This window comes from Cloeon dipterum, chromosome 2 (assembly GCF_949628265.1).
Source record: "Cloeon dipterum chromosome 2, ieCloDipt1.1, whole genome shotgun sequence".
NCBI classification, from domain to species: Eukaryota; Metazoa; Arthropoda; class Insecta; order Ephemeroptera; family Baetidae; genus Cloeon; species Cloeon dipterum.
The window spans coordinates 34,565,447-34,581,778 of NC_088787.1; the positions used below are offsets into that span (position 1 = coordinate 34,565,447).

Below are 16,332 nucleotides of genomic sequence, written 5' to 3' on the forward strand. Positions count from 1 at the left end.
AAGATAAATCAAATTAATTAAAATTGTATTGTTAATCTCATGACAATCTTGTAGGTTTGTTGATATTTAATCAAAATTTAATTCGATGTTTTGCACAATAGTTTGTCGCCAAAGAAATAAATGAAGAACGAATAAAATAGCTCTTCAGTGGAGGTGGTTTTGCTCTTTGAAATATTTTTTAGGATTGTCGTAAGTGATGCTGATAAAATTGAACTCAATAAAAAACTGTATTGAACGAATAAAGCTTGAATTTCATTGATGATAGATTTTAAATTAACCAAATTTTTTAACAATGTAACATTCCGTGTATTTCATCCAATAGATAAATTAAATTTGTGAAATTTTGTTTTAATAAATTAAATCTGAGCCAAATATAATACAGAAAGGCTTTTTATTTTCAAAAAAAAAAAAAAAAAAAAAAAAAAAAGATTTTGAACATTTCTTAACAATATTCTGAGAATTTTTCGCTATTTAAACGTATACGAATAGAAAACAAAAATAATTCATCCCCAGAAATTCTCAGTGTCTCTCTTACACCTTCCTTTTAAGGGTTATTGACTGATACTCCATCCCACATCAGGGTTGGATTTCTTAAAACTAAAGTATCTCTAAATAAAAATCACTGTTCGTGCTGTCCTGTACGAAGCTAAAAGAAAATAAACTTATCGCAGCTTCAGAGGTGGATGGAGAGCTCGTGCATCGTCAGGTTGGCCTCGTTGTACAGCACAGATGGGCACAAAGGGCAGCAAACGGGCTGTCGAAGCTCGTTGAGGATAAAGTGGCGCAGGACGTGCGACGAAAGGCCTTCCATCGGCTTGCACCTGCCGCACAAAGGACACTGCGCTCCGTTTTTCAGGCAGACAGAGAGGTGCTTGACGAATTCCTTCACGCTCATTAGCCTCAGACACTCGCAACAGTGCACCTCCACGCGGCGGCCCTCGATGAGTGGGAAGTTCTGGAATAAAAAGGTTTGTTTATAAGAAGTGAAGGTTTAAATCTCTCGACAAGATTTTGGCTACAACTTGAGACAGCAATCACAGAAAACGATGGTTAATACGTTTTTCAAAAAATTCAATACATATTTGATTTTAAAATAGAGCTTTACAGGTCAACAATTAAGAAATTTTGCATTGTTGACTATAGAGAGAAGTTCAATATGGAGCTGATTGTTTGTGAAAATTAGCAACAGTTTATCTCTGAAATGAACAATAATTGAATCAGGACTAAGTAAGGAATAGTTAAATTTCAGGTTTTGCTAAATTCCCGAAAAGTAAAATTATTTTTCGCTTCTTTTCGATCCCTCTCGACGCATTCAATAAAACAGTGAACAAAGTTGCAGGAAAATTAGATAAATTGTGATTTGAAAATTAGGAAAGGTAAAATTTAAACTCGCCACTGGATTAGAAGTTGAATTTGTAAGAAATTTAAACTGGAATCTGGCAGAGTTAAAGATTTTTTCAATTTTCAGGGTAAATCAGGTAAAAGTTTTAAGGAAAATTCCCTCTCTCTCATTGTCAGAAAAACTACAATATTAATTTGTCAATTCATAAAAACTGTTTCGTGATTAGGCCTCCAGCAGAGGCAAAACCCCCGATAGAGATGGAAAAAAATCAGTTTTTCCTGAAATTCAGAGAAGAGAGGGGATTATTTATTTGGCAGACTGGACTGCAAAATATTAAAAAAACGATATTTTGAAATTTAACCGAGCTTAAGTAACATAATTTAAGCATTTTCCAAGACAAGAAGTTAAAACAGGAGATTTTCTAGCCACTGAATTGCTTGTGAAAAATCCTTTATTCAAAGTATTCTCTGGAATATAATTTTTTGGAATTTATACTGTAAAATGCCTACTCTAGAAATAGAAAGGTTTTGTCAGTTTTTAGATAATTGATTCCTTAGTTAGCTCTAATGAACACATTTAAATACGGTTTAAATGAAGAGGTCTCTACGTGGAGCAATCCGGAAAATTTTGGGACAGCCGCCAGCCGCTGGTGCAAGAGGGTCAAAAATTAAAAAGGGGAGGAGAAAAAATGTCTTCTGGCCAATTCGTCACTAAGCACAATCTAACTTAACGTTTGAAATATTCTCAGCTGGTGGTGAAAATGGCCAGTCACCGCCAGACAAATTTTTTTGGCTGATTGTGAGTGTCTCCTCCCCTCGGCACGCCAAAGTGTCCGGCACACATGAACTTGGTCCTGATTTTTGAATACCAGCAGAATGTCCATTTGGTGTGATCGAGCGGCCAGGAGAGCAGGAGGCGGCCATCGAGGCCGCGGGCTACAAGCAGCGGCCGCCTTAGCGCCTTTATTCGTCCGCCTCAGCCACAAATGCGCAGCAGCGAATTCTGTGAAAAGGGCCAGCCGCCTTTAATCTCAAGGCTGAGACCTCGAGCGAGAAAAGGTTCAAAACTTTAGATTTTATTTTGATTTTTTTTTTTTTTTTTTTTTTAAGAAATTAAGAGCCTTTGTTGTTTACTATTTAGAAATAAGAACCATTGGTGTCATCTATTGGTAAATTGGCAAAAATTCTATTGATAGAAAACTCAGGAATTTCAGAAACCAGGGAAGTGCATAAAAATAATTCTTAATTTTAAGACAAGAAACAAATTACTTTCCGCAAATTACTAGACTAAACTATACTGTTTGTCTTCAATTGGAGGGCCCTTTTCTGCTCTTATAAGATTTCATCGTATAATCTGGTCATTCTATAGAGAGGATCAATCTAAAAACAATGTTCCTCAGCCGAGAGATTTAAAGCAGAGGCTAGCAGGATCGGCTTAGCAGAATTTTCTACCCAGTGGCGACGACAAGCCATTTACACCGGCGGCCCTCACATTGAGAAGTAATCCTGATGTACAGGCAGACCAGTAACGACGGGATCAATCAGTCAACAAAGAAGCAAAACATACAGAATGCTGTTTTGACACGCCCTCAACGTTTTCTGTCTGACTTAACTTCCGAGGAGTTAATAATTTTTCGAGGAAATTAAAAAAAGAAAAAACTTTGAGTGAAGACGAACCTCATACAGACTTTGCCATGGTCTTCAAGCCACTCTCCTCGTTTTGCAGCTTCTCCTGCTAGAGGCCTTCCCTGAAAGAAAAGAAAAATCGCATTCAGAACCAATTTCTGGTTTTCAAAGAAAGAATTTGTTCCGATGAAATTTCCGGACCTTGGTCGGATGTTGCCGAGTTTGTCTTGATGGCCTCTGGAGGAAGCTGTACCCAGAGGGAGTGCTTTTGGACCAGGTGTCCAGCTGGCGGATATTTTTCTGAAAATTACACAGGTCCTCTTATCCAGCCACCGGCCGCCTCTTCTCCTGTTAGCGGCCACTGAAAAATTCATAACCGCAGTCTTTTGGAAGGATCAACGCCTCTGTACGAAACCCAACTCCTGAAAAAACAAAAATATAATTAAATTCTAACGCGACTGAAAGAGTTATTGCAATTTTTTCCGAATTGTTAGATTATGACCTTCACTTGAAAATATTTTAAGAGATTATTTTTTATAGATTTTAAGGTATTTACAAGAAAAATCTGAACACTAGAGGAAATTCTGACCAAATTGGTTAAAGCTGAGAGGTAACAACCAGTGGCGAATAAAAACGAGGTGGAAAGCAAATCCAACCCTCAAGAATAAAAATCAGCAGCCCCGAAAGCCAGCGGCAAAAATAGCCAGCGACGCCGGGCAAAAAATCAATCTCGCGGCTAGTATCTTCATATTAAAGGTAAATTTTCAAAAAAACTCTAAGATTGGTTCAATAACGTTATCGCCTTTTTCGAGACTTAAATTAATATATTTAAGAGTTTTTGAGTGTTGGTCGTTTGAAATTTAAAGCTCTCAAAGAACTGTAGGTGCCATCTATAGATGGATTGGAAATAATTATATAAACAGTAGTAACTTGAAAATCAGTCACCGGGACAGTTCATGACAAGCGTGTCTGGCACGACGGTTTATGATTCGTGGTTGGAAGTCCTCATAGAGCTTGAAAGCGGCGTCACTGTACTTAAACACACTGTCGCCCATCAGCTGCTTGGTGAAATCATACAACAAATAATTGTTGCAATCCCCAGATTTAAGGCTTTTTCGAACTCACAGCAATTTTGGCGTTGATTTAGGACAACGATGGGCAACCTAGAAGTACATGCCGACCTGCGACATGCAGGTCTCCAATTTGTTTAACATAATTTTCATCCTGTGAACGCTCGTTGATCGGCACCTTCACTTTCACTGGCACCGCGTCCAAAGACAGGAACATATCATGGCCGCCTTGCAGTTGCAGCAGCAGTAAACTGTCCTCCTCATGACTCCACTTGGTGCAGCTGAAACACGTCGGAGAGAAAGGTCAAATTGCTGATTCACGGCCCAATTTTGGAAAATCGTCAGTTACGAAAAAACCAAATCGATACTCACAAGCCTCTGAGAGCAGAGGCCTCCTCGCGATTCCTGGCCTTCAACATGGTCTGGTTGAGCACCTTGCAGGCGATGCACTTCCTGCCTGGGTTTGGCACCGGCATTGGCGGTGCCGGCTCTTCCTCTCAGCTTGACCTCAATTCTCTGCACGCGCACCTTTCTGCCGACCTTGCCCTTCCTCAGGGCCTGCACGACGAGTCACAGGTCCTTGGGCAGGATGCCGGCGTTCCAGTTGCGCTTCATGAAGCTGAAGAGCGCTGAGTCGAGGCCGCCGGCGCCCAGCTGGTCGCCAGGCAAAATGCCCACGTCCAACTTCGGCGCCTCCTACACTTGCTGAATAGCAAAGATAATCTAGTTCAACCAGAAAAATCAACAAAAATGAACATCTTTAGAAATTCACCTTAATAATAAAAGCACATAGCAAAATGCAATTTTGTCATAATTCAATTTGAGGTTTTGCACTCACTGGCTTGTGATGGGTAGCAAAGCGTCAAATATATATGGAAAAGAAACTTTTCTGCTCGGACCAATGATCAGTGTGGATCATCCTGCGAGCCAGCGAAGCCTGCAGGGTGTGCAGCAACCTCTTCTGATGTACTGGCGTAATGATTGTAAGGGCGTGTGGAACCTGGATAACTGGAACAGGTACGTGCGGCACATGGTGGCCGTGCCCTTCAGAATGTGCAGCTGCTTTGTGATGATGCCCTTCTCCAGCAGCTTGCTCCGCATGTAGAACATGTTCCGAGGGTCTGACTTCATCCGTTCCTGAGGTCAGAAGGTAAAGGGTGTAGAGACATTATTCAGGGCAGCTTTTCTTTCGTGTAATTTTAATTAGAAAAGAATTTTAAATGTTAATGAGCAGTCAGATTGATTTGTCCTCGTCACTACTGCGCAGGAATTTTCAAAATGGCGTCTGTTAGGGTCTCATCAATCTCAAAGAGTATTATGATTTAATAATTACAAATATCTAAAGTCTCCAGAAAAAAATATTGTGTACTCTAGGGATTGATAATTTAGACCAGACGCTTAAAGCGGCCATTTTTATCCGGTTAATTGCCAACTGGTCCTTGTAAACAAAATTACCTGTAAGCTTCCAGAGCCGTATGAATACGAACAGACTCCAAAGAGTCTACCTCTGCCGATGCACTCGAACATTGTATCTCGTAGGGCAGGATGGTCAGATGTCGTTCCAAACTAAATGGGAGCCAAAAAGAGCTGTCACCCGCGGCTCCTGACTGGCAACGATCACCTGACTGCCGCCATACCTTCAAAAATGATGTTATATCAAAACCCCAGTCAAACTACTCAAAATAATACTTTTCATTGCAAAGTGCCCAAGTCAACAAACCCAATTCCGAGCGTTGGAGCCGACTTCTGGATTTAAAGGTGCTTTAGGAACCCCTGATATTCTCCAAGTCCAGGATGTTGAAGGGATACAGGGCGTTCTATCCAAGAATTTTAGAAAAAAAAAACATTTTAAATAATTAAAAACTTATAAACCATTTGTTGCATAAAGGCGTAGAGTCTCCTCGGCATCGAGAGGTTCCTTCAAGACCAGCTAGGGGAGGTGCATGTCCAGCCACGGCTCTTGCAGCGTGAAGAACTGGACATTTTTCAACGATTGGATTTTGCGCCAAAGGAATTCCCGCATCGGCTCATCCATCATAATTGTGATTGAACCAATGCCGGTTTACTTTTCTCGCTTCTGGACAGAAAATCGAGAGAATTAATCGTCCTAACTTGCCATGAAAACAGACCTTGTGTTCCCATGGTTAAGGTGCCACCAAAAATTCAACATCTACGCTACTCAAAATCTTGAAAAAAAAAGAAAAATCGAGTGCCAGAATTACATAATGCAGATGAGCGAGGGTACTGATAAAAAACAATGGCGGCAGCCTTCGCAATCGCAATCAAAACAAAGGAGATAGTTTCGTGTCGCGCATGCGTGTCTGCGCGACTGTAGATTTATAGAGTAGTGATGAATGACGTAATTATCGCCAGCTGTGTCACGTGACGAGAAAGAAGCGCGAAAGAAGAAAGTGTTTTCTATGTATTGCGATCAGAGCAGTAGAGCAGTACGGCAGTACGCGTTGCACAGACCAGTGATCTTTTGATCCTCTCTCCCTAGTGATGCGCTGGTCTTGTTCCAAAAAGCGGAAAGAGGACGAAGCGGGTTGCAAATTGATAAAAACATTAATAAAATGATCTGGACTGCAATCTCTCTTCCTCCCTGTCTCGGATTTACTGCATTATTTTTTTTAAATTTTCTATAATATGCAGTTTTAAATGGAACAAACGACACTGACCTTTGTTAAAAATATATTTTTTATTTTGTACGTATTTTAACGGTTGGAAGCTAAAATAATTTCAGATAAATTAGATTTTTATTATTTTTAATATTCTATATTTTTTTAAAAATCGCGGTTGCTCGGTAGGTTTTGAAAATCAACAGTTCCCGGTAGAAAATTTTGTGCCAGTCTGGACCTGACAAGATTTTGGAGTAAATTGGCAAAATTTGAATTTTTATTGTAGGAAGGTCCATTTTTTATTATTGCAAATTGTTGAATAAATCGTCGATCAATAGTTTATGGCATCCAACAATTCAAATAATTTTCAATTGTTGCCCAGCATCATTCCACTTTCACAATCAGGCAGCTGTTGGCCACGCAGGCAGGCCCGGAATGGCGATAAATTTTTAACTTGGGACTGTTGATTTTCGTGGCCCACCGAGCATCCCCCCGAGATTTTAAGTTGTAAAAATAATGATACATTTGAAATATTCCATTTTTCTGCTCGTGGCGCTTTTATTTATAAAATTTGAGGTAAAAAAATGTTAACACACCATTGGAAAACTGTTTTATTTTTTTAAGAAAATCGAATGCCTGACATGTGGGGTTATACACATCAAATTCGGCCGTGAACCACGAATAAAAAATTAAAATACGCCGTTTTGCTCTCTCTGCGCGCCCTCTAGCCGGAAAAATGGACCCTCTAGCGTAAAAAACGAACTTTTTTGAGTCAAAAACGGACCGTCGATTTGGCCGGAAAAACGAACTTTTAGACTGAATCTAGCTACTATGCATTCTTCACTTAATTTATTTTCTTTCGACGTGCTCAAAACCAAAATCAGTCCAGCCATTCGCCGTAGAAACGTTGGAAAATATTTTTTCACGTTTCTGCGGAGAATTTTCCTTTGATTTAGAAATTATTTAAGCCAAAACAAAGTATTGAACAGGACGAACGAAGAACTTGTGTTCCCTTAAAGACATAAAAGCCACTAAATGATATATGGGCCGCGACAGCCACAAACGTGGCCCGCTAGGCAGTCAAGTTTGGGAAAAATTGGCCGGTCTGGGCGGCCCACCGGGTATTCGCGCCCGGAGCGCCCGATTACCAGTCCGGGCCTGAGTGCCCAGCTGGAGCAATATCGGTAGGTCACTTTCAAAAGCTGCTTGTTGCCCAAAAAAGCAAGCCTTTCCCCCAAAATTTGTTTGCTTTTTCGCTTTTGCTTCTTGCTCAAAAGCGATTTTCAATTTTTCTCGCTCTAGCCCTAGCCGCTTTTCCCTAATTGTAAGTTGCGCGTGCATTGCTTGTTTTTCTACCCAATTTTCTTGCTATTCTTTGATTTAACCCATTTAATTAATTTAAAAGAAGCGATGTATGAATATATTCATTATTTTTACGGTCGGATCGGTAGAGTTTTTAAAATTTTCTGAAGATAATACAGAGTAATAGGTAAATATGTTGTGCATTAATTGCTGCGACAATTTTTGAAATTTTCATCCTTTGCGGTAAAAAATAATATCGTGCGCCTAATTTTCTCCTGTAACTTTCGCAGGAAATTCTCGAGTTTGAGAATTAAAGGGTGTCACTTTTACGTATACATCGGCGGAAAATATTATTACTTTGTAAATTTAAACGCAGTCCCTATTGCATTTAACTTAATCCCTCTCGATGGTTCGGTTTATTCTGCGATAAATTTCCTGGCCTTTGTAATATTTGTAAGATTCTTCGAAGGTTAGGGTAGTAAGAGCTTGTTTGGGCGTTGAATCGCGGGAAACCTACTGTTCGACCCTTCATCCCTCTCCGCCTTTGTTCGTGCAGCAGCTGCTCTCTCGTGAGAAATAACAGCCTATTCAAACGCTCTGTGCTCTTTGTTCAAGATACCTTTGACTCTTCCACCTTTGGAAAAATGCTTCACGTGTGGTCGAGATACAATTTTTATTCTCTCACGAGAAACCTTTGGTTCTCGTCGTCTTTCGATGAAAACAGTTTTAAAATCGTGAACAACGCCTTACAGCGAGAATAATCATTAATTTTAGTCGGTCACGCCCGCGTTGTTTGATATTTTTGGTGTTTTTCTTGGTCTAAGGGTGCCACGCTGGAAGGCCGATAACACCTTTTGGCTCGGCAGCGATTAAATCGAATAATTAAATTCACCATTAGCTACCAAAAATATAAGTAGTGAACATTAAACGCTTAAATAAATTAATAAAAATCATGTACCTGACTCAGTTCTACTGTTTTCCATTAAAAAGGACGTTAAAAAGTATGACAAGTTCATTTAAAAAGTGTATAATTTAGCCAGTAGAAATTTTGATCATCGAGAAATGGATATTGTGGACGAGCTGAGTGACCCTCTCTCTCTATTCCTTTTGTAGCAAAGATGGGGTGCACTGCACCAGCTAGGACACAAAGCAAATTTTAACAAACTCTCCTTTTAGCTCCGCAAGAGGCGTGAAACGCGAGTCGGGCGGAAGAATAAACGAGATTGGCAGGCGCAAGACATACAATTAAATTATGTCGGACTCTTTTTTGGGACGAGGGTTGCGATTCTCTCGTCGTCAAAACCAACGTTTCGTATTTTAATCAATTTGAATTTCATGATATTATTTGAATGAATTTTCCTTGCATGTGAAAACTAAAAAATAAACGGAGCATGCACTTCAAAGCAGCAAAAGAAGAGCAGGAGGGGCCGTCAGTGATTTTACTCTCTGGAAACGATCAGGTTTGATTAGAATTGGTCCAATAATTGTACAAATTTTAAAAACGTCACAAGAACGCAAGCAATAAGAATGAACATTTGTAATCAAATCATTTTCAGAACATTTATTGATAATTTAAATTTTAAAAACAAGATTTTTGTGAAGGAAAAAAATCCATTTAGTTTTAAATGCATAATTTAAATCCGCTTATTGTTAGGGAACCGTCCAAGTAAATCTCATCTCTATTTTTTTGCTCTTGAAACAGAAAATATCAAGTTAATGCTGACAATGAGTGTCCGAGATTTCTTGAAAAGAAATTGGACATTTTAACCAGCGCCAAAGTGTTTGCTTTTGAATGCGCGTTTTTCTCACACAATGAAGCAGCTGCCTTGCAGGAGTGCAGCCCTGAATAAAACGAGGAATGTGCGTGTTTCGAACATACCAGTTCATCGATCATCTGTCAAGGAGAACGCGACCCTCCGCGAATTCCTTAAATCTTTTGTTCTCGTTTCCCAGGGATTCAGCTGCGAGGGAGAGGAGCGAGCATTTATTTTACCTGCCATAGAAAATACTACTCCCCTGCTGCAGGTCTGCTTTTTTGAAGAAAACATGAATAAATAACCTTTCTCTAAATTTATCCAAAAAGGCACCCATCTGAACAAACAACCGACAAATATCCTGGATCCCGTGCTTGGGAATAGTACACTTATTCACGCTAGTCGTTTGGTGATTTTTGGAACGGCGCCATTGGAAAAATCATGAAAAAAGGCTCTGGGACCGATTTCAGGGTGAGGTACCCTGAAAAAGGTCGGCACGGTTAGCCAGTTGATATGACTCGGCGAGACCTTTCATTTAAGGCCTTGTGACTTTAAATCCACTAGCCCAATGAATTTTTATAGAGAATTTTTCGACAATTTCTGAAATACAGACATTAAAAAATTCGAAAAATGGTAGGATTTTAAAAAACTGGACACGAGAGCTCGTGTCCCACCGAGGGGCATCGACTGGACCGAAAATCATCACGGGGCCACAGCTCGTTTTTGTAATGTCCGATTCAAATTAAATTAATAACTCGGCTCCTATTGGTCGTAGAGTCAAAAAAATCTTTCTCGCGATAAAATTCTGCGTCGAACGGATCCAGATCCGGACCCCGCCCCGCCCTGCTGCGCGATAAGCATCTGAAATCTGCTGAAAACCCCATTTTTCATAAGATTTTTTTTATTATTACACCTCTGGGCCGGAGGGTATTATTTATTATTAATTTTTCGCTTGATTTTAGTTCGTTTGGCACCGAGAGACGTCGACTGGCTAGGTTTCCCAGTCAAAATAACATTCGGCAATAACATTTTCGGCTCGATTTACAACCGGGGATAGGGGACACTGGTGTCGGACACTAATTGGCTGCCAAGAAGTATCTACTGTTTATTTATTTTAAGTTTCGAAACTGGCACGCAGGTACAAAACAGGTTCATTTCGCGCCTTTTGCCGCGTCTACGTCTGCGAGTAGAGAGAGGGAGAAAATGGACCAATAAGAGAACGCGACGGCACTCAGCAGCAGAGGGGTGAGAGGAGTGGAAGCAAGGAAGGTTCGTTTCAGTTATCGCTTGGCTTTCGGACGGAGCGGTCGTGGGTCTTATGAGAGAGCGCTGTGCATTTACTGAGCGTGCTTGTGTTAAAGTTTTTGATCTTCTTAAACACATGCGCCCTCAGTCGATGCGCATTGCAAATATTTCAACGCAGAAACAACATCGACAGACACCTCAAGCTCTTTTTAGGTCGGTTTGCGTTTTTTGTTGCCGTGTTTCAGGTTTTCAGTTCGTCAATTCAGCGCATTTTGCTGTTTATTTGCTGAATTTGTTTGGGTCGAGAGTTTTTCTACCTCCTTGACTCATTCATATTCAGCATTTTAACGCAAAAACAATCAACAAACACCTGAAGAGGAGATCCGGCTGGAAGTGCTTTTCCTTTTTGAAATATTTTTAGTAATATGAATATGTACATTCGCCAGTTTCATTTTTGTAAGTGAAATAAAGATAAATAAATTAATTAAAATTGTATTGTTAATCTCATGACAATCTTGTAGGTTTGTTGATATTTAATCAAAATTTAATTCGATGTTTTGCACAATAGTTTGTCGACAAAGAAATAAATGAAGAACGAATAAAATAGCTCTTCAGTGGAGGTGGTTTTGCTCTTTAAAATATTTTTGAGTATTGTCGGAAGTGTACTGATAAAATAAACTCAATAAAAAACGGTATTGAACAAATAAAGCTTGAATTTCATTGATGATGGATTTTAAATTAACCAAATTTTTTAACAAGGTAACTTTCTGTGCTCCTCATCCAATAGATAAATTATTTTTGTGGAAATTTGTTTTTATAAATTAAATCTGAGCCAAATATAATACTGAAAAGCAATTTATTTTCAAAAATTAGAGATTTTGAACATTCCTCAACAATATTCAGTGAATTTTTCGATATTTAAGCGTAAACGAATAGAAAACAAAAAAAAATCAACCCCTGAAATTCTCAGTGTCTCTGTTACACCTTCTTTTTAAGGGTTATAGACTGATACTCCACCCCACATCAGGGTTGGATTTCTTAAAACCAAAGTATCTCGAAATAAAAATCACTGTTCGTGCTGTGCCGTACGAAGCTAAGAGAAAATAAACTTATCGCAGCTTCAGAGGTGGATGGAGAGCTCGTGCATCGTCAGGTTGGCCTCGTTGTACAGCACAGATTGGCACAAAGGGCAGCAAACGGGCTGTCGAAGCTCGTTGAGGATAAAGTGGCGCAGGACGTGGGACGAAAGGCCTTCCATCGGCTTGCACCTGCCGCACAAAGGACACTGCTCTCCGTTTTTCAAGCAGACAGAGAGGTGCTTGACGAATTCCTTCACGCTCATCAGCCTCAGACACTCGCAACAGTGCACCTCCACGCGGCGGCCCTCGATGCCTGGAAAGTTCTGGAATAAAAAGGTTAGTTTATAAAAAGTGAAATCTCTCGACAAAATTTTGGCTACAACTTGAGACAGCAATCACAGAAAACGATGGTTAAAACGTTTTTCAAAAAATTCAATATTTGATTTAAAAATAGAGCTTTACAGGTCAACAATTAAGAAATTTTGCATTGTTTAATATTGGGAGAAGTTCAATTATGGAGTTGATTGTTTGTGAAAATTAGCAACAGTTTATCTCTGCAATGAACAATATTTGAATCAGGACCAAGGAACTGTTCAATTTCAAGTATTGCTCAATCTCTCTCTGCGCCAAGCCATAGCCAGCAAATTTTGGGACAGCAGCTGGTGAGAGAGGATCAAAAATTAAAAAGGGCAGGAGAAAAATGTCTTTTGACCCATTCGTTCCAAAGCACAATCAAACTTAACGTTTGAAATATTTTCAGCCGCCGGTGAAAATGGCCAGCCACCGCCAGACAAAATATTTCGGCTGATTGTGAGTGTCTCCTCTCCTCGGCACGTCAAAAGTGTCTGGCATAACGGGAACTTGGTCCTGATTTTCGAATACCAGCACAATGTCCATTTGGTGTGATCGAGCGGCCAGGAGAGCAGCAGGCGGCCACCGAGGCCACCAAATTATTTTCCACAAATTACAGGACTAAACTATACTCAATTAAAACTGCTCCTAAAGGATTTCATGGTATAATCTGGTCACTCTATTAAGAGGATTTATCTAAAAAATATTGAAAGAGTTAATTTATTTTTATTTTACAGGCCTCATCTGAAAGATTTACGGGCAGCGACTAGCGGGATCGGCTTAGCAGAATTTTACTGTTGGCGGCGACTGGCCAATTTCACCGGCCTGGAAGACCGGAAGACATTTTCTCTGCCGCACCCTGCCCAAGATTGACTACGGCTGGCGGCTGCCTACGTGACCAAAAATATGCCGGCTGACACAGCACGGCTGGCTGAAACCTCATTTTTTCTTTCATTAATAATTTGTATCCTTTTTTACTGAATTTTTGCACTTTTCAAAAAGAAAATATTAAATATAGCTCTTAACACTTCATCGAATGTTTTTAATTTACACAAAACTCTGCGTAATCTAACATCAGCACAAGGTGTGAGGGATTGAGGTGCTGAAAGTGCCAAACACTGAGCAGTTATTTCAACCGAGGGGCGAATAAGGATAAACAGCTTCATTTTAAAGGTGTACAACAACACAACCAATGAAATATTCAAATTAATAGCCTCACCTTATCATAGAGGTCGACGTGAGGAGTTGGTTTTGGGAGAGTGGGAAAAGAAGTGAGTCCAAACGAGAATACGTCGATCTGCGAACAACACGGCTGAAAATTTGCTCATTTAAAATAACAATTCCTCTTTAAAACAATAATAATTACCGTCAGAACGTCAATGTCTGGCATGTCTTCAGGAGGAGCAGGCAGGCCAAGAGCGGCGAGATCGATCTGCAGCAAAAAATTCTAATTTTTATTTAATTCCTGAATTTACCGACATTCTGAGTCTGAGAAAAACTTGCTCAAAACGATGAAGACAGTTCTTTTGATGATTATATTATATGTTTGAACACATTGAAAGACAAATAAAAAAATGAACACGCAATTTCATAGGTTATTACGTATTATTTTTATCTTTTGTTTAAGAACTTCAGAAATTTTCAAATTAATATCACCTTGTAGAGCTTTGGTTCAGTCTTCAGGACATACTGCGGGTCTTCATCCACAGAAGGTTCACTCCTGAATAAAAATAAAAGCGACGATTTAATTAAAACCAATTCCTCGTTGTCCAAATTAAATTTCTGTCAGACCTGGTGTCATTGAGGGTCTTGCGCAAGTCTGCTTCGGTGGCCTCAGGGGGCAGCCGCACCGACGGCGTGTTCTTCGTCAGGGCGTCCAGCTCAGGTATTCGCGTGAGAACGACGCGGCACTTGTCCACGCGCAGACTGGCGCCTCCGTCGGCGGCCCGCTGGAACAGGCTTCGGCCCGAAGAACTCGTGCTCGCCACCGGGTCTTGCCGGAGCCACTGCGAGGAGCCACGCCTCCGCACCAAACCAACGCTGCCCGCGGCACCTGACAAATTCAAATATAATTATTCAATTCTGACGCAGCTGAAAGTGATTTCGACGAAATAAGTGATTTTTTGGGATATTTATTTTAAAAAATGTATTTAAAGAATGAAATTATAGTCTCAATCACATGATAATTTTGTTTGTAATATTACATAATTTTTAATAATTTTAATAAAAATTGTAGTGTACAGGTTGTAACGTTTTTAAAAAACACGTAATTTCACTTACTGTCATTGGCTGACTCCTGCCCGTTTGTTGACTTGGGTCCAGCGACCATCACTACGTACAGTGGCTAGAAGAGAGTAAAAACATTAGGAAACACGTTAAAATACCTAAAATACATTGACAGAGATGGAGTAAAAACAAATATAGACTGAAATAACCAGTCTGACAAAAAAGCAAAAAATCTGTGGTCCAGCTGAACATGAGGCCCTTTCAGTTTTATTCCCGCAGTAAAATTGCTTCAAAAGTACCCCTACAATGTTTTAATTCCCCGTCGTTTCTCACTAAACTCCTCTAATCAATCTAATCAATCAGCAATATATTTATGTTAGGTGGTCCTTTAATTTTCTGTATTGGACCGGCCGCGTGCACTTCTTCGCGCTGTTTGAGAGAAAAATGGGAAAATTCAGCCACTAAACTCACCATCAAAGCAAAGAACAAATCCTCCAGATGCGGATGCTGCCAAAATCAGCCCCTACGCCTCTCTAAAAACCTTGCAAAATCGAAAATGCAAAATAATTTAGCCGATTATGGAGACACCAAATCCCCAAAACAATAGCGAATGGCGGTAGCAGTCAGCAGACAGCAGCAGAAGAGAAAGAAGCGTGTTGCGCATGCGTGGATTGCAGATTTTTCGCCTTTGGACTGCAACTTACTGCTACTGCAAGTGCAAGTGGCGCCTTTGTTTTGCTAATCTGGCACCTGGCTACGGCGGCAGCAGCTGTATCACGTGACTGCCTGGCGAATGATCAGGGATTAAAACACAGCGTAGCACGAATTGTTCCGCCGCAGCGGAGAGAGGAGAGAGCGAGGCGGAGGCATTGCCGCCGTTGAACTCGCTGCCTCTTTCTGATGCGCAAAAAATATGAAAAATATTATTCTTGAAAAAGGAGAGACAGTTGGCACCGTGATTTCAGCAGAAATTTTTTTACATTTCTGATATTAATTTGAAGTCTGGGATTTTTAAACGGTGTTCTTGTCCATTTTTGTTTTGTTTTATGGCAGGAATACAAAAAAAAAATCGCAAATCGCCAAATTTAACCTTTTATTTAACCATTTATAATCTTTAAACGGCTAGGCAGTTTGAATATTTATTTAAATTTAAACATTTTAAACTAAAACACCGCACTCATTTATTATCACCATCACCGCTCGTGGACAATAATCGATGACAGTCACAAATTAAAATTTCTCGTCAAAAACACGACGTCATCACGTGTTCATCAAAATATTATTATATCCATAATTTCTGAATTTATGAATAGCCTATTTGTGTTTTGCTTACCAACACAGAGACATTAATAAAACAATTAAGTATTATTCCATTATAAGGAATCAAAAATAATTAAAGTGAATAATGCAAAACCCATGTTGCAGCTTTTGTTTATTCAATAACAACATTTAGAAAATACAAAAGAAAAATATATTTTTCGACTAAAAGCCTTATTCAAGCTTGTAATCGAGAACTGTCAACATGGTTCCCATCGACTCCGATGATTCGGATAATTCGTCCGGATCGTGGGACGACAGTTCGTCGTCTGAGGACTCGAGTGTCCAGATTGAGGATTATGACTCTGACTATGAGAATATCACACCTCCGGCTCGTCTCGACCGTAAGTTCTCCTTTATATAGCGAAATGGGACACGCACAGACGCTGTATATTAATACAAT

General features: G+C 39.8%; 2 protein-coding genes across 4 annotated transcripts; both read right to left on the reverse strand.

Annotated features, from left to right (window-relative positions):
* Positions 1-339: 339 nt before the first annotated feature.
* LOC135936329 (uncharacterized) lies at positions 340-6,277 on the reverse strand. 3 transcript variants are annotated; one of them, XM_065479093.1, is made up of 11 exons: positions 6,167-6,277; positions 5,910-6,114; positions 5,727-5,854; positions 5,493-5,674; positions 4,876-5,174; positions 4,410-4,760; positions 4,093-4,318; positions 3,898-4,025; positions 3,169-3,389; positions 3,019-3,089; positions 340-955 (listed from the first exon to the last, which is right to left on the reverse strand). In XM_065479093.1, the coding sequence occupies exons 6-7, from the start codon at positions 4,511-4,513 to the stop codon at positions 4,111-4,113; spliced, it is 312 nt and encodes a 103-aa protein (XP_065335165.1). In that variant the 5' UTR covers positions 4,514-4,760; positions 4,876-5,174; positions 5,493-5,674; positions 5,727-5,854; positions 5,910-6,114; positions 6,167-6,277; the 3' UTR covers positions 340-955; positions 3,019-3,089; positions 3,169-3,389; positions 3,898-4,025; positions 4,093-4,110. The 3 variants fall into 3 exon arrangements, with proteins under 3 accessions (XP_065335165.1, XP_065335167.1, XP_065335166.1); XM_065479095.1 differs by having other exon boundaries at positions 5,910-6,205; XM_065479094.1 differs by lacking the exon at positions 3,898-4,025 and having other exon boundaries at positions 344-955.
* A 5,516-nt stretch (positions 6,278-11,793) lies between these two features.
* On the reverse strand, positions 11,794-15,226 carry LOC135936173 (uncharacterized). The gene is made up of 7 exons (XM_065478894.1): positions 15,084-15,226; positions 14,667-14,730; positions 14,178-14,439; positions 14,043-14,106; positions 13,753-13,818; positions 13,606-13,698; positions 11,794-12,358 (listed from the first exon to the last, which is right to left on the reverse strand). Exons 1-7 carry the CDS (start codon positions 15,084-15,086, stop codon positions 12,077-12,079), a joined length of 834 nt encoding a protein of 277 aa, XP_065334966.1. The 5' UTR covers positions 15,087-15,226; the 3' UTR covers positions 11,794-12,076.
* Between the last annotated feature and the right edge of the window lie 1,106 nt (positions 15,227-16,332).

What these genes read in the sequence shown, in the direction of transcription:
- LOC135936173 (XM_065478894.1), bottom strand. An exon ending in CTGAACCAAAGCTCTACAAG is followed by an intron (nt 13,819 to 14,042) that starts GTGATATTAATT and finishes TTTTTGCTGCAG; the next exon opens with ATCGATCTCGCCGCTCTTGG. An exon ending in ACGTCGACCTCTATGATAAG is followed by an intron (nt 12,359 to 13,605) that starts GTGAGGCTATTA and finishes TTTTTATTCCAG; the next exon opens with AACTTTCCAGGCATCGAGGG.
- LOC135936329 (XM_065479093.1), bottom strand. Translation starts at nt 4,513, where the DNA reads ATGCCGGTGCCAAACCCAGGCAGGAAGTGCATCGCCTGCAAGGTGCTC. An exon ending in GCCTCTGCTCTCAGAGGCTT is followed by an intron (nt 4,319 to 4,409) that starts GTGAGTATCGAT and finishes GACGTGTTTCAG; the next exon opens with CTGCACCAAGTGGAGTCATG.